The sequence below is a fragment of the Pygoscelis adeliae genome, unplaced genomic scaffold, assembly GCF_000699105.1.
Source record: "Pygoscelis adeliae isolate BGI_AS28 unplaced genomic scaffold, ASM69910v1 Scaffold227, whole genome shotgun sequence".
Lineage (NCBI taxonomy): Eukaryota > Metazoa > Chordata > Aves > Sphenisciformes > Spheniscidae > Pygoscelis > Pygoscelis adeliae.
In genome coordinates, this window is record NW_008825100.1 from 1,620,680 (window position 1) to 1,642,300 (window position 21,621).

Consider the following 21,621-nt stretch of genomic DNA (forward strand, 5'->3'; position numbering starts at 1 on the left):
TGACCGGCCGCCAACTGGATTGAACTCCATTCACCACAACTCTCTGGGCCCGGCCGTCCAGCCAGTTTTTTACGCAGTGCAGAGTACACCTGTCTAAGCCGTGAGCCGCCAGCTTCTCTAGGAGAATGCTGTGGGAGACGGTGTCAAAGGCCTTACTGAAGTGAAGTCCAGGTAGACCACATCCACAGCCTTTCCCTCGTTCACTAGGCGGGTCACCTGGTCATAGAAGGAGATCAGGTTGGTCAAGCAGGACCTGCCTCTCATGAACCTGTGCTGGCTGGGAAAGTAAGTACGTAGTAAGTAGTAAGTACGCTTTGGTGAGTTTGGTGACTGCCTGATCATCCATGGATGAACTTCTGCAGGCAGGGGAAGAATTAGTATTACAAGGGCTTTTGGAGGGAGAATTTCACTCCTTACCTACTGTAGAGCACTTTGACCTATGTAGAAATTAATTTGGTTTAGGCCACCCAACAGTCATCTGATAGACCACAACTTCTGAGAGTTACCAACCTGACAGGGCTTGACTTGCCTACTGGGGAGTTAACAGCTTGGGCTGGGCTTGTACCTTGCCCTCAGCTAAGAGTTTGGAGGAGGAAAATGCAAGCATATGGCTGGTGAGGAGTGAAACTTATTCTTACTCCAGAGGTGTGTGTTCAGGTGAGGATGGCAGCTGTGGGACCAGGCTGTGAGGACCATTCCTGTTTTCTCCACACTGGTGTGCCCGGGTATCTTCAGCACCTGCACCAGGATCTCGCTCCGGGTGTGCACTTGGACTGGTGTCCAAGGGGAACGACTGGATTTCAGAGCTTAGGCCAGAAGGGTTTAGAGATGGAAGAAGAAATGGGAAAGAGAGAGAGAGGAGATAATTATGTCAAGGATATATAATTACTCTTTGGCTCTCTATGTCTTACATCACACAGGATCCTGAAAATGCTGGGGTCAGACCTGGGAAATGTGCTGCAAGACAAACACTTCCAGCTGTTCCTCTGAAAGCAAATCTCAGCAAGTACCTTCCAGGCGGGAATGTGTGGGCTTACTTATTTAGGAAAAGAAAAAAATCTCACCATTTCAAGCCTTCAGCATTCACCTTTGTAATTAAAAACTCTAATCACAAGCAGAGTGCAATATGTGACCATCTTCTGGGAGCTGTTTCTTAAGGTGGTTTTCCAATTTTGCATTATTTAGCCCCTGCCTCGGTGCCAGGGTTTACTTAACCTTAAGCTTGTGAACAGGCTTATTGAATTTGGCCAGGACTTGACTAATCTGTAATGAGCTCCAGGTTGCCTGGAACTTGGCAGTGCCGTCGTCCTCTGTGCTGTTGCACAATGGCCTGACCCCGTGTAACCACGTCTTCGCTTCGCGCCTTTTCTCCAACCTCCTTGAGTCCCACTCTGAAACCCTGAGCTTCATGGAGGGGCCGCCCTGCTAAGGGGTATCCCAAGTGCTGAAAACCTTCTCGGCTGCTTTCATCCTCTTCCACGGGGCGAGAGGTGGGAGAAAGTGCAAGAAAAGCTCAAATGTGGAAACCAGCCGGGGCGGAGGGGGGATGCAGCAGTGGCAACCAGGCGAAGGCTGGTACCTCCTCCCAAGCATCCATGGTGGCCAGGGGGACATGAGAATCCTGGCCATCTTCCTCCTCCTCCACCTGCATCGGGCTGATGTGCAGCCCCCTGTGGTCCCCCTGCACTTGTGAATGGAGGATGCTTATCCCGGAAGCTCTTCCATTTGAAACTTGCTAGGTGGTTTATATTGTTTATTACATCATTTTAATAAGGGCAACCGGAAGGACTTAATTTGTCAAAAATCACAGGAATAATTCAGATATTGTTCTAAGTCAATTTTTTCCCCCCGTTGTTTATTTACTTCAGCTCAACCACTTGAGAAACCCATTATTTGCCTGCTCCTTATTGAGTATCTAATGATGAAAATAAATCATTACCGCTCTTTATTGTGCATTTCCCATAAGGCTGACGTGGCACAGAGAAGGAACCGGATTCTTTTCCTCCTAGCATGACACTAGGAGGATTGTTTATAGCACTTCAGCTCCAGCCCTCTGCAAGCCAACCGAGAGCAGGATCATTAAAGGCAGGATTTAGAGGCTGTGGGGTTGCATAAATTAATTGAGAGCAAAATTTGTCAGACAAACATTTTGTAATGAGCAAGGAGAGAGGAATCTGGCTTGGATCTCATGTACCCAGCAGTAAGCTGGAGGAAAAGATCCTCTTAGGAAAAAAAAAAAAAAAAAAAAAATCTTGCCTTGTTTGGAGATCAGAGAGCCAAATATAGACCCTATCGCGTTTCCTTCCCTCCTCCTTCCGAAGCTCGTCCTTTTGAAGTGCACTTTCAATGGGATGTGGATAATTGACTCTGTGAACAACCGACCGAGTGCTCTGTTGGTTTAACCGATTGGTCTCAGTTGCTGATTCCTGTTTTGTTTTGGATGATTTTCAGCCCAATTGCCCCGTCAGCTACAATTAGTCCCATTAATATGACAGCTGGAAGGTCACAGATGACTCGCTCTGGTCGCAGGCGTGAGGGCAGCCAGGAGATGCTCACAGCGTGTTGTTCTCAGCTCCGCGGTCGCATGCCGATAGCTTGCTTAAATTGATGGCGATTGCAAATCCTGGTGTAAAACTGATCAAAAGGAACGTGAGATTTGCTTCACGGGAGGGTGACTGACTGAGAAATGAGGTTGCAATAACAAGTAACATTTGGATGAACTTTTCTTTAATTAGACAAGAAAGCTCCTGTTTCTGTATAAAAGGGAAATGTGGAATGGCTGGGCTTCCTCTCGCCCGCCAGCGCCGCAAGGAAAGGAAGCAGAAGTGGGATAGAGTCGTAGGCACATCCTGTGGCTCTTTCAACAAGTCCACGGCTGTCGTTTTCTGTGGTTCCAGTGACATCTGCCATGGTTTTGGGCTTTGTCTCTTCCACCCAGGATTTGCACTTAGGGGAATAAAGTAGGAAACGGAACAGCAGACGAATGGATGGAGCACAAGGGATCGTTTGGCTTCCTAAGATTAATAGGGCTCAGATGTACACAGGTGCAGGTCAGACATCGGACTTACGGGTCTCACGGTCTCTCTCTGGCCATGGTATGGCCAAAATCGTATCACAGAAAATGCAGTCTCGTTGTATACTTGGCCTTTTGTATGAGAAAGGAGACATAAGGCACCCAAAGTGCCTGGATCAGCCCATTGTTGAATTATATAGCCCCAAAACCCGGTTCGAAGACCCCGGTTGGAGATAGGTCACTTGCAAAGCAGGACGCTATGCCTGGTGAGGTTCTGCGAGGGTCTGGTTTTGGTTTGGTGTTATTTGGTATTTTCCTTAACTGCTTGGATAATGGAAAAGAGAATATGCAGATTCAATTTGCAGATGACCCCCAGCTGGGAAGGGCTCGCAGCAGTCTGGCTGAGAGGGTCAGACTTCCAGATGACCTTGCCCAAGCTGGGGAAGTGGTGTGAAAAAGACAATTTGTGGTTTGATGAAGAGAAACACAAAGTTTTACAGCCTGGCAGAAACCGTCGACTGCGCCAGTGCAGGATGGGGACTGTTTCCAGCAGGGGAAAGGATGCTGTTAAAAAATGGAAATAGCTTATGGATCAGGCAAGAAATAGTATCATGAACTTGAAACAGGATGATTTTGGTTAGACAGTAGGGGAAACCTAAGTCATAAAGACAGGAAAATATGAGAGTAAACCATCAAGAGAGGCTAGAGTCCACTTCACAGGAGATTTTTAAGAATTGGTGGGGCAAAGTTTTGTCAAGAGTGACATAGATATATTTGATGCTGCTGCTGCGAAGCACAGGTTGGAGAAGGTCTGCAGATCTCCGTGGGGTGAGATGAATATTCTTCCCACTCCGTTTGTTTTACTAATGAAACATTAACATTTCTATGAGGAGCACATACTTTGTGAAAAACCCTTTGGCTGGGGACCGAAATTTACGTCGAGCAGTTTGGTGGGAGCTTTGCAGCCAGCCCACGTGCCGTGCTGTCGTGGGCGTGAATTCCAGTTGAAGGAGCTCAGGTCTGGTCTTGCGGGAACATACAGCCTACACAAATCCCCCCTTTCTTTCTCCAGAAGCTGCACTTTCTGCAGACATCTGTGAGGTCCAGAGGTCAGTGTGTTGTGCTGAGCTTATTCTCTTTAAATCTCGTCTGCGACTTGTTCCTAGTGAAGATAGCTGGTGCTTTTAAAAAGCCTAGCAGCAGGAGACCTCTTCTATCAGTGTGTTTCCATCCATGTTTGGGCAACACAATGAATGCAGATGTAGTAGGAAACTTTTGATTATCTATAGGATTTTTCTGTGGCAACTTCAAAGCTCTGTGGTTAGTTATATTCTGAGACTTTGAACGCAAGACATATCCATTTAGAGCTCTGATTTAATTTTCCGGTTTAATCTATTGTCCAAACATCATTAATGTTGTCTTTGAGGCATGGGACAGCTTTGATGGAATCTTTTTTTAATTTCTGGCCATCACCCTGTGCAGCCATAAACAACATCCTGCCTGCTAATGAGAAAATTCAAGTTATTACAGTCACATGTCTTGTGGAAATAGATTGTAGTGGCAGGAGAAAAAAAGGAACCGACTTTGCTCACCTCCCACCCCCAGCTGGCACGAGCATTTAGATTACTGATAGGGAGGAGAAGTTTCCACAGATTAAGATACTCCATTAAAAAGCAGTGTTGCCTGTTGAAAATGAAATTATTAATTTCATAGACGTATCATTAAGTCCTTAACCTGCTTTCATGAGTTATCTTTTCTACCTATAAGCATCGAAAATCTTTCCTAATTAATGCCCTGCTGGCACGTCAACTGTTGGGCTCAACTATTCCTAACAAATCCAGGTTTGTGGAAGAATTTGACCTGTCCTGCCAGTGTGAAGTGAGGGAGCAGGATCCTCCATTACATACCCAGTAAACCAGTTGCATGACGTTGATATCCTACCCATTGCTTTCTCCTCTCTCCCATCTTCTGTACAACTTTTTGTTTGGAAAGTAAAACTTGTGTGTGTATGACCTTGGAAAGACTTGGCAGAAGTCGGTGTGGGGAGCAGGGCACAGCCCAAGGTCTCAGCATTTGCTCCTTGTTGTGCCATGATAAACATCTGCAGAAGATCTGGGAGGGGGGTGGCTGGTCATGATGCACAGCCCCATGTTTAGCCCTGGTTTGGAGGTGATAACACAGCAACAGGAGAGCAATGGCATCAGGAGGGTAAGTGCACAACGCGGCAGTGAGCAGTCTTAGAGCACCTTATTCCTTCTCCACTGGGAAACCCATCTTGTAGGGGAGAGCCCACCCTGCAGCAAACTGGCTTTATTGGCTGTGGGCTCATTGGCAACCAGTGTATAAACTGGGTGTGTTGGTAGCAGCTTCAGAGCATGGGCACATCTCACGTCTTGTCTGTGCAGGAGCTTGACTGGCAGAAACACAGAATTGGGATACGGTGTTAGGGTTTGCTCAGGGATGCAGTTGTCTTATGGCAGCATAATTTTGCTCTATTTGGAAAGAGGATTAAAGTGGCATGGATAAATAAGTACAAATATTAGCTGATCCCTGCAGCCAGTTTTCCTCCGTGGACAGGTTTTATAGGAAGATGTCCTGCTTGCTCACAGACAGGACTCGATACGATACGTGTTCTGGCTCGGCGAGAGCCACCCAGCCTGGCAGTGCCTCTCGACGTGCTGGCTTGCACCACTGCACCTTTCCCTGGCATTTGCACCCTTGTAACCACACTGACCTCTTCTCTGCCTTCTCCCCCCACCAAATAAGTTGACATTCATCCTTTCAAACTGTCCCTGGAAACAGCCACTGCTGTCGCATGTGTTTAGAGGACGGGTGGTTGCCAAGAGCAGGCTGGAGGGTCTCCTGCAGTCCCTGTGATTTCTGAGGTTCTCTTGCCCTCCATGTCTTTGCAGAGCATGGCTTCGTTGGCTACTCCGAAGAGCTTATGTTCAACAACACACTGCCGGACTACAGCCAGGGGGAGTCCTTCTTCACTGTTTTTGGAGTGTTTTTCCCAGCTGCCACAGGTGCCGTAAGTTTTATCCTCTAAATCTTTCCCTCCACAGTCACATCTCGGAGATGAGCAGAAGCAAGGGGAGTTCCTCTGGGCTGTGAGGCAAGTGGGACCGTATTCAGCCGTAGCAGACTCATGTGGTCGATTCAAAATGTTCAGGCTTTCCTCCAGCATCTCAAATTTTGCACGCTTCTGTCCTATTTACTTGAATGTGCCCTTCTGTCTCCCTGTGGTCAGAAACTGCTGGTCAACTCTATGGATTGACGTGGTAGTATAAATCCTTCCCTGCCAAGGACAAGGCTCAGGCACTGATCTTGGCCGATGCTGTCAGACCAGAAGGTATCAAGCCTTTTTAAAAGGGCTGATCATGATTTATCTTATTAGATAAGCCTTATGACTTGATTGCACTGGGAGAGTGGGAAGAGCACAGGAGGGTTTTCCCTCCATCCTTACTGCGGGCAGGTGGCCGAGCTGGGCTGATGCCATTGCTCATGATGCTGGCCCACCAGTCTCTGCATGGTGTCATGGATGCATCTTTGCATGTCAACAGAGCTTATGTTTATGAGCTTAACTGGATGCTTTCATATTATTCATTCCCTTAAATTACCAGGAAGATCCATGTCCCCTTTCTAAAGCTGGCAGTCTCCAGTGGGAATAAAATAACTATCAATTGGAGTTACAATACCTTTTGTTGATGCTGGTTTTTTTAAGCTATAAAAAGTACCAATTATAAGCAGTTTCCATAGCGATGAATCCTTGGATTACAGAATGAATTTTCAGAGGATTAGCTCTAAGCAACTCGCTGGAAGTTGTTTGCAGAATTGCTGTGGTACAGCGAGACAAACTAAAGGGTTTTGTGAAACAGATAGGACTGGAGGAATGGTCTGGTAGCAGAAGTAGTCACTTTGTTAGGTGCACCTAGTGCAGGACTTCAAATTTTCCTTTGAAATCCTCTCTCCCAGCTTATCAGGCTGGCTATTGCTTCCGTGTAGACTGCCTCCTGGAAAACTCACCTGCCTGAACTATTGGCACCATGGAGAAGTTGGCTTCTACCCTCTTTTTTTGTCATTTCTGCCTGGCCCAAGCGAATCCCCCAGCCAAAGAAAGAGACCTTCCTCGTGAGTCCTGCCTCTGATGCAGGAAAGCAGTTTTTTTCCAGCTCCCTGGTTATAGAAGAAGGAATAGAATCATAGAATCATAGAATCATTAAAGGTTGGAAGAGACCTCCAAGATCATCGAGTCCAACCATCAACCCAACACCACCATACCCACTAAACCATGTCCCTAAGCGCCTCATCTACCCGTCTTTTAAATACTTCCAGGGATGGTGACTCAACCACTTCCCTGGGCAGCCTGTTCCAATGTTTAACTACTCTTTCAGTAAAGAAATTTTTCCTTACATCCAATCTAAACCTCCCCTGGCGCAACTTGAGGCCATTTCCTCTCGTCCTATCGCTTGTTCCTTGGGAGAAGAGACCGACACCCACCTCGCTACAACCTCCTTTCAGGTAGTTGTAGAGAGCAATGAGGTCTCCCCTCAGCCTCCTTTTCCCCAGGCTAAACAACCCCACTTCCCTCAGCCGCTCCTCATAAGACTTGTTCTCCAGACCCTTCACCAGCTTTGTTGCCCTTCTCTGGACACGCTCCAGCACCTCAACGTCCTTCTTGTAGTGAGGGGCCCAAAACTGAACACAGTATTTGAGGTGCGGCCTCACCAGTGCTGAGTACAGGGGCACGATCACTTCCCTACTCCTGCTGGCCACACTAGTTCTGATACAGGCCAGGATGCCATTGGCCTTCTTGGCCGCCTGGGCACACTGCCGGCTCATGTTCAGCCGGCTGTCGACCAACACCCCCAGGTCCTTTTCCGCCAGGCAGCTTTCCAGCTACTCTTCCCCAAGCCTGTAGCGCTGCATGGGGTTGTTGTGGCCGAAGTGCAGGACCCGGCACTTGGCCTTGTTGAACCTCATACAGTTGGCCTCGGCCCATCGATCCAGCCTGTCCAGGTCCTCTGCAGAGCCTTCCTACCCTCGAGCAGACCAACACTGCCGCCCAACTTGGTGTCGTCTGCAAACTTACTGAGGGTGCACTTGATCCCCTCATCCAGATCATTGATAGAGATATTGAACAAGACCGGCCCCAAAACTGAGCCCTGGGGAACACCGCTCGTGACCGGCCGCCAACGTTATGACAAAGCTATGCAGAAAATTACCGTGATTAGCCATATTAAATGGTTCTTCATCACTGCTAATGCTTGGCTGCTAGGAATAATGCCAAAGCTAATAGATATAATTTATTTAAAGCCCTGGCAGCCTGTTGCTTTGTTAGTTAGCAGTAGTAATACCAGTAGTAATGTTAAACATTCTCTGAAAATACAGTTTGGGCTGATGTATAATTACTTTGGTTGCTACACAGTTTTTTCATGTGTTCTTTTTAATTGCTTGGTTATTTACAGGATTTAAATTACTCCTTCAGAGAAGTGGTGCCAGCGGTACCGTATAACATCGCTGTCACTCCTGTTATTGCCGTTGTAGCACTGCAGAGTTCAGGAGCCTCATAAAAAGTAGAGCTGTGTTCGGTGCTCTACATGGAAGAACTTGTGATCTGATTAAGAAATTCTTAGGGTGGGAGTCAAGGCTTCTCTGCTGCAGATCACAAATGGGGAGCCCAATGCAACTTCAGAAGTGCAGGGAATAAAGCTCACATCTCCTAGGGCTGGGGCAATGAGTGAAGGCTGCGGTTCCCCCACGTCCCGCCTGACCCACACTGGCTTAGCTCGCCTCCTCCCCCACAATGGGGGTGCGATGCCAGGGCTGCAGAGGGGACCCCAGGTTTCTTGGGGTCCCATGTGCTGGAGCAGAGCTGCTTCCCACCGCATTGCAGGCGCTGCCTGGACGCAGCCCGAGCCTGCCAGCAGGACAGGCAGTCCGCGAGGTTGGAGATGACATTTCAGGGATGGGTTTGGCAGCGGCATTAATAGCAGGCTGGAGAGATGCGATAGGATTGCCAGTGCCTCTGATGCAGGGCAGGCAGCCTGATGCAGATTGCGAGTGAGCGGCAGCGTCAGTCCCCAGCACCTCCGTGTGAATAGGAACGGCAGGGATGTCCAAACGTCACTCCCAGGCTGTCACCTCCAGCCTGTGCTCCTGCTCCTGCCCAGCACCATCACCAAGTGGTACCCGCCTCTACTGGGACCACCGTAGTGACCCAGCCAAAGCACTGGGAGCAAAATCCATTGTGTTAAGATCCATCAGAAATTCGGGGAGAGTTTCAGTGAAACAATATGTTGTTTATTTTTGAGGGGTTACTTCGAGCCAGTTTGAGACATTTCTGTGACCCACAGCAATGGTCTGTTTATCTTCTATTATTAAACCTTGTGTTTACTCTTTTTAATTTTTAGCATATGCTAGTTTACAATCTAAGATGCTGTTTTGATAATAAAGTTTTAAAAAAAAATGTTTAGGAAATCATGAAATGAGATGTGTGGGCCTTTCTGAGATGAAATGTTCCCCTTTGAAGTGAAACTATTTTGATCTCTTCAGAATAAGCTCTTTATTCACCGTCCGAAATGGTTATCTGAATTCAACTGGTTTAAGGTCGGTCTCTGGGATGTATGGAAAAGTGGTTTTAAGTTGCCCATTTCCACCAGAAATAGCAGTGAAACTGAAACTTCAGAAATACAGACTGGTAAGCAAAGAGGGGCAGCCGCTTCGGGAAGGGGGAGCGGGACCTGTGGGGAGACCCTCTCTGGGACTGAAGGGGCAGGAGGAGCCACTGCCTTGGCCAGGGCACTGCAGCCAAGGGCGGTCGTCCCAGCCTTTCGTAGACTGGTAGCAGCATACTGCCTTCTACGAGCATCCTCCTTTGATCGTTTTGCTGCAGGTCTGGTTGTTTTCTATGTTTCTCTGTATTTTACTGGTACAACTCCAGCAACGTGAGTGAAGTTTTCCCGATTTTACAGTTGAGCGGTGTTAAGCAGAGGCTGGTCCGTTTGCTTCCTGGGTAATAGCTGTTTAAACCATTTCAGCTGGATGTGCAGTGCAGCTGGCCTTATTCCCCCAAGTTTGTCATTTAATAATAGAGAAGTAGCTGAGCGATCCAAAACATACATCTAGAGCTGGCCTAAATGGGAGTGCATGGGCACGGAAGACTCAGATTTGCCGGCTTCAATAAAAAAGACTAACGTACTCACTATGGAAGATGTGAGCATACCCCTATAGAGATTCTGTGCATTAATCGGATGTTTTTCTGCATGTTTGTAAATACCTTCTTTATGCACACGTTTTGCTGCCACGTTCTGATACACAAACACCCAGCCACCCATCTAACCAGGGCTTTGCACGGGGAAGGAGTCTCGGAGCTGCCTGCCCGTGTTCAACTCTTAGGACTGCACAGCGACAGTAGCAGCAGCCATGCAACCATGAGTGCAGCTTTAAAATGAAGTTAAATGTCATTTCTGTTGTGCGGAGAATGTTTTCCTTTTTCTACTAAATCCCCAAGGTTTTCTGTCTAATGAAAGAAGTGTGTTGTCATGTGATACAAGAAAGTAAGATGACGTTTGAAGTGGCGTTAGTGGAAAATATCATTGTGCTGAAACCAGTTTCTGAAATAAACCATATTTGGCACTTGTAAAATGACAGCAAATAGATTTAGAAGTTTTGGGCTAAGTTATCAGATGATGTAAACTGGCAGAACTCCATTGAAGTTTATGGAGAGATGCCAGCTTACATCAGTGGAGAATTTGGCCCTTTTAAAAAATAAGCTACAATCCTTATCTAAGATTTTCCATTCTTCATCTCTTGGGTGAAGGAGAAAAAAGCCCTTTTATATTTTATAGTAAATTTGTTGGAAAATGCAATGGGTGTTTGCAAGCAGTCATATCTACAGTTATAAACCATAGCTGGTAGACTCAGAAGCCGGAGCTGGTGGAGCTGATGGTTGTGTCTAATGTACAATGTAGGTGGTCCCCTCGTGCACATATCCACTGCCTGGATGATGCCCAGGACAGGATTACGCTGGGAATAGCAGCAATGTACAGACTGTCTCGGCCATAATTTCCTGGCTGAGTTGACCGTGTTTTCATGCTTCCTTGTCCAGAAGCTTTGTCATTATCTGCTGCTCTCTGAGATAATAGCCAGTGTGGAAAATCCAGCCTGCTATCTTGCTGAAACAGAGAGGTGGATAATTTTCTCCATGGACAATCTGCAGATATGATTGCTTGAGTTCAGAACGGATTGTCCATTTCCCTAGGGACAGGTCTGTGTCTGGAGGAAGGAATGTCCCAACTTCTCTACATCGTTGAATTTTCTATGCAAGTGTAGGATCTTTCTTCTCTTGAGTAGCCAGAGTCTCTGGAAAGGCTGTTTGTGGCTACCTGCAAGTCAGACCAGTTCTCTGGCAGGGCCTGACCGAGGCTATGGATGGTGGAGATTGTTTAGGTTTTTTTGAAAATTAATCAGGTTGTCATTGAAAAGTGGAGTGGTTAGTCTGCTGCTCGGAAAAGACCTTCTCAGTACTGCTCTTTGACAGCTGTCATCCTGTCTCGAAAATTACTTTTTGGGTGGTAGTGGAGAGGTGGCTGTAGCATTGTCCATACTTCTGTACTAGGTTGTCCGTCCTTCTGTACTAGTCAGGTCTGAGGCACAGTTGCAGCACAGGGGGGATGGCTTTGGCCTCAGTGGCTGAGAATATCCATGTTGGTTCCTTCTGTGGTAGTCTTGGCCTTTGGCAGTGGAAGCCATGAGACTCTGGTGACCTCCTGGGGGTCCTGACAGAAGCTAATGGTGTGTACTGACCTGGGTCTGACCCCTAGTCACTGCAAGGCAGGAGGTCAGCCATCGATCTCAAGATCCCATTTATGTGGGCTCTGGCAGATCATCTCCTGGCTGCTCCTGAATATGCGTGGGTCTGTGAGAGGGAGGCAATGAGGCGGCCTGGGCTGTGCAGTCATTGCTGCACAGATGACTCACGTCTTCCAACTTTTTTCATATTCAGTCCAGAAAACGCCATTTTGGTGTTTCCCCAGTGCTTTGCTGAGGTAGGAGTTTGGATGAGGAAGAGGTGAGTCAAGCTCAAGTTGGGAGATTTAAAGGTGGTGCCAGATGTTTGGGAAACTTGGCCAAGAGGCACATGAGATTAACAGCTGTCCTTCTGACAATAGTTTGCTCCCTTTGAAAGAAAAATTCAGAGTATTCTCAGCTTTCTGCTTTGCCCCTGAATTGCAAAGTCACCGAAGAGTGCTTCGTAGCAGCTTCATTTAGCATGATGTTTGTGACCATTTCCATGGACTTCTGCCTTCCCAACTTTTGTCACCTCCAGCTAAGTCTATTGTGTAGCTGTTTAAAAGGAGCAGTGCTTGAACAGTGCTTGGAAGCTTTATCCGGGGAAAAGCGCACCAGCTGACAGGCTTTTAGCAGTGCTGTTCAGAAATACGTCCATGGAATAGTCTTCCAGGAGAAAATTAAGAACTCATTTTGATTTGTAATGTTTTTGGTATGGTGTCGAGGATTCAAATCTGGTCTGAATCTGGAAGGCAGCTCTTCCAGGAGCTGAGGAATGCCAGGAGCCCATGAGGACTGTTGGGGCTCTGGCTCTGTGGTGGAGAGGAGGACAGAAAAAAATGGCTGCTGGGTGGGATGATCAAGGGGAAAAAAAAAGATGATCAAGGAAAAAATATTAATAATAAATAAATAAAGCTCTGGATACTTAGCTGATGTGTTTGTCCTCTTTACCCTGGGATTTGTCCCACGGCTCCTGTCTACCTGTCTACCCTTCGTCTTGGGAGAAAATCCTCCCAAGCAGCAGTCAGTGTTTGAGCTTTAAAATGGAACGGGTTGTTGCTGATTTAGAGCTGTAGTCACTCAGATTTGTGGCCTCAGAGACTGACTTTGTCATTCTTCTGCCCTCTGAAAATGAGGAACGACTGCTGGACTTGGCAGCTGAGTGCAGACTGACGCACGGTCGGTCCCCTGCTGCCAGGGCTGGCAGATGCTGCGAGCACCGTGGCGTTGGCATCCTCCTCCTCATTGTTGTTTTGTGGTGATCTCACCCTGGCTCCCAGGGACCATCCCATGAGCACTGCTGGCTGGCACCTGGCCCACGCATCCTTATGAAGACGTTAGTCTGACATCCGAGGGGTGGGACAGTGATGGGCAGAAGTTAGCGTCTTAAAGAGGCTCTTCTGTCTTGCCTTCAAATTGTCCAAATTCTCATCAGGATTCTAAATCACAGATTATTTATCTTTTTTTATAGCAGATATCTGAAGTCGTCTAGGAAAAGTTTTGGGATAATTTGATGAAAAAAGTTGTGTTTTCTTGCCAAGTCTGGTATGACTCCTTCTTCAACTGTGGGCAAAGTCTCATAACCCATTTGTACCTCAGGTTCCTAGCCTCAATGTGGAGATCCTTTGCTCCGTCCTGTTTCCCTTTCTTGTGTCTTTAGATGGTAATTTTTTAGGCTAAGGACTGTCCCTGGTTGTACAATACCCTGTACTCTGGCCTAAAATAACAGTTCAGTACTTTATTCTTAGTCCTACTACGTGTTTTCTATGTGACGCTGGGTCAATCACTTACCCTCTCAGCGCTTCTGTTTTCCTGTCTGCAAAGTAGAGATAATGCCTACTTCCAAAGCAGATCCCTTGGCTGGAAGGTGCCACCTACGTGCTGAGCACTGTTACTCCCTCTGCTAAATGCGCATGTGATTGTCATTAAACACGGACAGGACAGGCAGTTTTGTAACGGCGGCTGTCCCCCGTGAATGCAGGGACCTGTAATGGATCTGGTCTGGGGGGGTAGTACCACCTGCTGAATGCGCTGCCGTGATGAAGGGTAGCATTTTTCTTTTTCAACAATTGGACAGCACTGTCTTCTGTGAGGTTTGCATTAAGATAAGATGGGTTTTGTTCAGATTTCTGCCTTTTTTTTTTTTTCCCCCCCAGCATTGTTCAAACTGGACAAAGGGTTCTTTGTAGACGTGTTAGTGGTGGCTTGCTTCTATCAAAGACATGAACAGTTTCTCAGCAAGCAATCGACGGGAGCCAGTATTCATGTGTGTGGAAGTGCAATGAAGTGATATAGTTACTGTTCTGAAGCAATCAATTAACTGATTGATTAAATTATATTACATATTATAATATGTATTATATATGCTATAACTGAGATTAACTCCAAATTGCATTTATGTCTACAAAATACAGGTGTGATGGCTGGGTTCAATATGAGCGGAGATCTCCAGAAGCCTGCTACCAACATCCCCCTGGGGTCTCTGGCTGCTATTGGCACCTCGTAAGTCATAGATTGGGGAAAACGTACTCTTTGGGGGCTGCCCTGGATGTGACCAATCCATTTCATATTCCCATCAACCTTTTATTGCTCAGCCATCTGGAAAATTAAAGTCTGGCTCTCATTCAAATTATCATCCATTACCACCACCTACTCTGGATGGGTTAGAGAAGAGGTTCGTTAATGCGGATGTAATCAGTCCTTCCTCCGCCGAGTGGGCTGTGTGTTGGTGCTAGAGCGGTTGTGCTGCTGCAGCCCTGCTGTCCAAGAGCAGGATGCAAAGTTCTCAGAGGCTTGGGGTGTGTGATTTTGTCACTTATTGCTGTTGATTTCAAAGTGCTTTCTTTTTCTATATACATAGAAAATATATAAAATATAAAATATAAAAAATTTATAATTTTTATTATTGGGAAAATGGGGCCAAGACAGGTGAGATGACTTACACACCTGCAAGGCCAGGGGATCGCAGGAGCCCTGCATCCCCAAGCAGTGCTCTCCCCTGGGAAATGCTGCTTTCCAGGAGTAAAATACTGTTACATATTAAAAAAAAACCTCAGTAGGTTTTCCTGCCTGCTTTCTTTGCCACCTAAATTGCTTTTGAAATTATTACTTTTTATTGCGTACCAAGGTTCAGACAGAAAGGAAGGATCTTCAGAATTTAGAGGGACTCTTGCTGAAATTGGTGCGTGTTTTAAGTGAGGGGATTCAACAGGACACAGAAGTATCACAGATGGATGGATTGTGGTCATTCACATTTCTGCTGTCTGGGCTTTGCAGACAGACTAGCTTATCCCTCCACCCACGTACTGGACCTCTAAACAACGTTACTGCCAGGTGAGGGGACCTGTGTACCTGCAGAATCATAGAATCAGAGAATGGTTTGGGTTGGAAGGGACCTCTAAAGGTCATCTAGTCCAACCCCCCTGCTGTGGGCAGGGACATCTTCAACTAGATCAGGTTGCTCAGAGCCCCGTCCAACCTGACCTGGAATGTTTCCAGGGATGGGGCATCCACCACCTCTCTGGGCAACCTGGGCCAGTGGTTCACCACCCTCATCATAAAAAATTTCTTCCTTATCATTCCTTAGTCTGAATCTACCTTCCTTTAGTTTAAAACCATTACCCTTGTCCTATAGCTACAGGCCCTACTAAAAAGTCTGTCCCCAGGGGTTATTCCTACCATGCACACATCAAGAGTGCAGGTAGCTTCCCCTCAGGGGTACCATACAGTCACGCTGCAGCTGTCCCTGGTACATTATAGTGGGTAAGTAATGTGGACCGGTGTTAAATTTAGCCCTGAGGCTAAATCATGCAGGAACAGCCCATGCAGAATGATTGAAGACCCAACTTGCAGGTACTTGACCGTCTCCTGGCTCTGCTAATGGGCAGAATTCTCAATGGCCTTGTCTTGCGAAAAAAAAACAGTTTATTTTTATTGTTTGCAGGTGGTTTCTGTACATGGTCTTTGTTTTTTTGCTGGGAGCCATTTGTACCCGTCAGTCACTCCGCTATGACTTCATGATAGCAGAGAAGGTAACTTGTTCGAATAACCCAGCATGGTTTTATATAATGGTGCTTTCGGGTTGCCATCTGCCTTACTGAATGCTTGAATTTTCCAAAAGCCTAAGGAATTTGGGTACCCATCCCTCATTGAAATTCAGGGGGATTTCCCCGTTGCAAATCCCAGTGTACAATTGATTTGAATAGCTTTGCATTCACCAGCATATCCAGTAATGCTGGATCTTGGCATAATCACCCGGCAATAGCTTTAAGAGCTAAAATATGCTAATGTGGTCTAATGATAAGTGCTGTATTTTATTCAGTGTATCCTTTCTCATTGGTGAAAGCTTAGACCAAATTGAAATCTCTAAAGAACCCCACTGCTTATCTTTACTAAGTCAAGCGAAGCTTACATTTCCATATCTAGCGGGCTGTAATTGCAGGGCGAGCAATAGGATTATTAAACTCGAGACATTCCACATGGGTGTATATACATGAGGGAGGCTTGTAGTGTTACAGGCAATGAACCTCATCATTGCAGGCCTTCAAAAAGAGAGCAAAAGATTTTGGTGTGTGCCATTGTCTTACTTTAAATGGGATATAGAAGGGCTAATTTTCTGTTATTCAGCGTTATCCAAAATCATGGGTTCACCGTATTTGACACTATTTCTTGTGATGAATTTAAAATTGAGATGTTTGCCATTTATTTGATTTGTAACATGGTTTTAATCTAAAATATCAGCTTGAAACTCTGCATTTGTTTTCTTTCTAAGTAATTGTAGCTCTGGACTTCCTCCAGCCCCCAAAATAAACTCCAAATTATTGGTGGGGCTCCTCCCACTTCCTGCTAAGGTGAAAAATCATCTCTGTTTCAGGGGAATAAAGAATGAGCCTACCTTCTTTGAGGCAACATCTTTGTATGACAATGACTTAGTGGGCGAGAAGTACAGTAACTAAAAGAATCAGCTTTAAATGAATCAGCTTTAACGATCTCTTTCTCTTCAGCTGTGTTTTAACTTCAAAACCCTTGGGGGGGGAATGAAAAATCTCCCAGTAAAGAATCTGAAGATATTTAATAATTTTAAATATTTAAAAAAAAAACCCAACCAACCAAAACCCCCAAAAAGCAAATTCAGTGTTCTTTTCCCTAGTATGGAACAAAACAATGGTGCAATCCCAATATTCATGTTGCTTCTTTGAGTTATTACAAGCTGCTTACAAGCTGCTTTAGATTTTAATGACTGTGGAGAGAGGGAGGGGGGAGAGATCATTATACATCCAAACTCTCCCTTTTTGTCACTCACAGGTGAGCGAGTGTTTGGCTGCTTTTCTCCCTCACAATACTTGTTTGGCTTTTTAAACATAAAAATGAGATCCAGTAATTTCACTTCTAATGAGCTCAAAGTGCCAATTTCTTACAAAGTATTCACACCCTCCGTGCTCAAAACCCCCAGTAAACCCTTTCATCAGCCTTGGTGAAAAGGACTCTTCCCCTCTAACCCTGATTTGAATGTCAAGTAGTACATTTAAATGCAAGCATTTTTGGCAGCTAAAATAATATATGATGTCTGGCACAACTGATTGTTTCTTCCAAGTATTTCTCAGAGCAGGGCAGGATTAGAGGAGAGGGAAGGGAAGATTCCCCATCGCGTGTCTGTCTGTTGGTCTAATGGAAGCTGATATCTGCTCATCTTTGCCTCAAGTTTCTTCTGTCCCACAAGATAAAATTCACAAGGCCAAGTGGATTTTCATGGGGAAAACAAATGTTGTGGTAGGAAGTTTGTACGGTTCTGGACCACGACATTAATTTTACACACCTTCCCCAAACAGCAAACATTTTATGGCTTTATACCCAATCTCCTTTTTGCTGGGTGCAGATTTCATAGGTGAGGAAAAGGCAGATGTAGCTTGAATCATCTTTAGCCATGTAAATTTTTGTAATTCCTTCTAATAAAGCATGTTCCACCTGACTTCAACAGGGGCAGAAGCTGGGAGGACCCGTGTTCGTTTAGACCTTATTTTCCACGAGAGCAGGGGTGGGAGCAAAGGACGTGTGGGATGCAGGGGACCTGCATTTGGTGACATCTTCTGCCACGGATGTCTGTCTGCACCTCCAGCAGCCTGCTTCAGTGGAGTGTGGGCAGGACGGATCTGGACCAAAATTTGGGGGTTTTCTCCCTGCCTGGCCTTTGTGCTGGTGTTACCCCCCATGCCTTGCCTTTCTCTGTGGCTGGCTGCTGGCTGTCAGACTTGTGTGGTCTTGCAGGACTTGGGGATGGCCCAGGTGACCCTAGACCTTAGTTTCCTTGTCTGTGTCTGCCCATGTCCTTACACCATGGTACCAGGAGCGCTCCCATTTCAAAGCTTTCTTGCACAGTGTTCATATTGTGGGGTTTTGTGTATTTGTGTGGGGTTTTTTTAGATATGCTGCCTGTGCTTGCAGTTCTTGATAGTGGGGACCTGTGCAGGGGGACCCCAGTCCTCACTTCTATGTGACAGACCATGAGCTGCCTTCCTTTCCCTCCATGCCTGCAGGAGATGCTCCCCGTTTGAAAGGGTGCTCACTAAAAACTGGTAATAAACCCAGCCTTGTTAGCACTGTGGCTTTAAAGATTTTTATTTTTTTTTAAGTTTCATGTTGGCCAAAGGAAATTCTTTTCTCATTGAAGACAGGAAAATAAGGTCATTGTATTATATCCTTCGGAGCGTATTTTTTGAGATGCCATTTGTTTCAGTGGCAATTTTGATTTGGTTTTACTGTGGATTTTCTTTCAGGATTGGTTTTCCCCTCTGGGACGCAGGGGTTTGTCTTCCTGTTTTGGATGGTTGGAAGCCTGGGCAGCTTTTCCTGTATGATGTGCTCTGTATATAAGTGATCTCTCCTGAAATAAACTCACTTCCAGTTACTTAAGGGGAATCTAATAGCTGCTGCTTTGCTGCAATTGCTCCAAGTGACAAAGAATTTCTTGGATATGAGCTTGTCAAATGGCTCTGTCGGTACAGGATGTTCAGTATTAAATTATTTTTATGGGATAATTCTCCTGTATTAATTGCTTGCACTTTATACCACAGACCAGTTAAATCGCTGCTTTCCCAGGGCTCGTTCTGTTCATTTAGCAATGTTACAAAATGTATGTGATCTCTTAAAATACACGTATTTAAGACTGCTCGGGGGTCTTTAAAGAACAATATAATCAACTTTGCATTCTCTCCGTTTCCTCCAGGTATCCTTGGTGGGTTTCTTGTTTTTGCTAGGGCTGTACATCTCGTCCCTGGCCTCCTGCATGGGAGGCCTGTACGGAGCACCCAGGATCCTGCAGTGCATCGCCCAGGAGAACGTGATCCCCATGCTCACCTTCCTTGGACGTGGGGTTAGTCACCCTTTCTCTGAGATTGCTGTCAAACCTTCACCTGAAGGAAAACTGGTGATTTAAGAAGCCAGGATTTCTATGTGTCCGTAGGGTGAGATGGGGGATGTATGAAATGCAAGGAGGGGAAGGCTCGGGATCTGGTACCCTATGCATAGGCAGAAAAGCCAGGAAATGGGTGGTTTTATAAAAAACCCAAGAGCTCAGCTGCCCGCAGTCCTTTCCCTGCCGGTGCCCTGTGCTGCACCGCCTCTGCCCTGAGCCCTCCCACGGGGCTTGGCACCGTGCAGGAGCAGTCCTGCTTCGCCCCAGCATCTCGCTCACCCTCCTCTGCCCCCCGGCCCCGGGGCTGTCTGTCCTGCCCCCGTGCACTGACAGCCCTTCCTGGGCTGCCGTCGGTCCCCTCCCTCCCTCGGACCTGCTTCTTCAAGATGTCCCCAGTAAAACAGCCACTTATGGTATAACTTTGCCTGTGGGGTTTTTTTGCAAACGCCTTCTCTATGCTGGTGCTGATCCTAACCGTGACCAAGGGAGGTACCTAGCTCTTCTCTGCCCTCCTGTCCAGGGCAGAGGCCTGAAGCTTTTGTCCAAGCACTTGGTGAAATGGATGGTAACTGCCTCTTTATCTTTTTTTCTTTTTTTTCTTCTTCTTTCCTGCACATTTTCTTCGAGCTGTTCCTATCCTCTTTGGTAACCTCATAGCTGAGTACGTGACTAGTCGTGGTGCTGTGGATTCAGTCTGTGTGCACTGGAGAAGAGGACGCTTCTTTGTAGGATAAGGTGCCTTTTGGACACTATAAAATAAAAACAAAGAATAGATTTGAAAGGTTAAGTTAGGGGGCTGCTAAGCTTTAGATATGCTTTGAAACAAAGCCTTGCTTTGAATATGACAAGAGGCTTTTTCCTTGTCCTCACAAATAATCCTCATTCACATGAGCTGTTCTACCGAGATCAGTCAAAGTACCAGTCACTAAGGACTCTGCAGTCTTGGGCTGTGCATTCAGAGCAAACTATTTTTTATGGCTTTCCCTCTTCTAAACAGAGAGAAAATAATTCTGTCACTCTCAATAACCTGCAGTACCTAACTGTCTGTACCGAGTGACTGGAAAAACCTCACGATGTTTTGCTCCTTCAGAGCAGCTTGTAAATACAGAAAAATATTTTACAATATTGGTATTTATGATTGTTTTAAAATATTTAAATGTTTTATAAGTATAATCGTTCTCTATCCTTTGTTTTATGTTCCTCAAAGTAATTTTCTAAAATTGAAGTAATAATAATAATAGTAATAAATAGTAATAATTATAGGGGAAGCAGGAGCAATAACGACAGCAAAAACTTCCAGCTCCCGAAGGCAGTTGTCAGGTGGTCCCAGAACAGGCTGTTCTCCACTTGGCAATCCTTGTGAAATTCTCAGTGATTTAGCAAAGTTGACTGCAAAGTTGATTTCCTTTTCTTCTCTGATAGTTTTCTGTCTTTCTGTCAAATTTTCTGCTCTGAACTCTGTCTGGGCAGAGTGCCATGTTGGGAAGGGCTCAAAAAGAGGTGAGAAATCAAAGGCAGATCACTTTCCCCCCTTCCTTCTCTCTGCCACCTTGAAAATTGTCTAGATTGGGTTTATGGACAGTTAATAAATTTAGTTTGCCCTTACCAATCTGTTCCACATCAGTTCTTCTTTTCCGTGGTTGAAGAAAGTGTTGTAGTCACCATAACCCCAGCTGATGGGAAGGACACGAGTGTTTTCTGTAGAGTTAAACCCAAGCCAGAGGGGTTTAACGATCCTGAGATCATCCCATCTGTTCCCCATCTCAGTACATCTTACTGATAGCAAAGATGCTTTCTGAGAACCGTGTTCCTTTGTCCCGAGACGTATTTCTGTTCCATTGTGAAAAGGCGTAAGGTCCAGAACTGCTCCCCTTTTCTATTAATAAATAAGAGTGGAGGAAATAGAAATAGTTTCCATTTGAGCTGTGTGTTTATTAAAGAAGCACATGCAGTAAGTGAAAACCTAAGATACTTTGTAAGATACCTTGTAAGATATTTTCCAGCGAGGTCTTTACGCAGCCTGCACAGGCTTATCAGGTACTGAAACGGCAAGACAGTGCCTGGCCCAAGAAGGGGCACGTTAGACCTGGGATTAAAGTTCATGAGCTGATGGCTCAAGTCTTCCCACCCCCGATGCCCTTTGATTTGTCTCTCTTTTTTTCTCCTCCTTTCCCTGCCTTCACCCCACCCCAAAGGAGAAGAACAGGCGGTGTTTCTCCTGGCTGCCTGCCTTCCCGATGCATGCCCGGCATCACTGGGGGCTGACTGCCGCCCTCCAGCATCCTCGGCTGCCTAACCTCTCTGCTGCTTTCCTCCTGCCGCTGGGCAGATGCGGCTTGGGTGGATGAAAGGAGGGAAACCCCAAGTGCAGAGGCTCAGCAGACCATGGATTTAGCTCAGCGTC

At 46.1% G+C, this 21,621-nt stretch overlaps 1 protein-coding gene across 1 annotated transcript in view; it reads left to right on the top strand.

The window, feature by feature from the left end:
• SLC12A8 (solute carrier family 12, member 8) overlaps positions 1-21,621 on the top strand; it is a 52,700-nt gene that overhangs the window by 20,584 nt on the left and 10,495 nt on the right. Inside the window, exons 5-8 of the mRNA XM_009327132.1 lie at positions 5,926-6,039; positions 14,221-14,308; positions 15,750-15,837; positions 19,029-19,175. Coding sequence (XP_009325407.1) covers positions 5,926-6,039; positions 14,221-14,308; positions 15,750-15,837; positions 19,029-19,175 — 437 coding nt within the window. The remainder of the gene's footprint in view (positions 1-5,925; positions 6,040-14,220; positions 14,309-15,749; positions 15,838-19,028; positions 19,176-21,621) is intronic.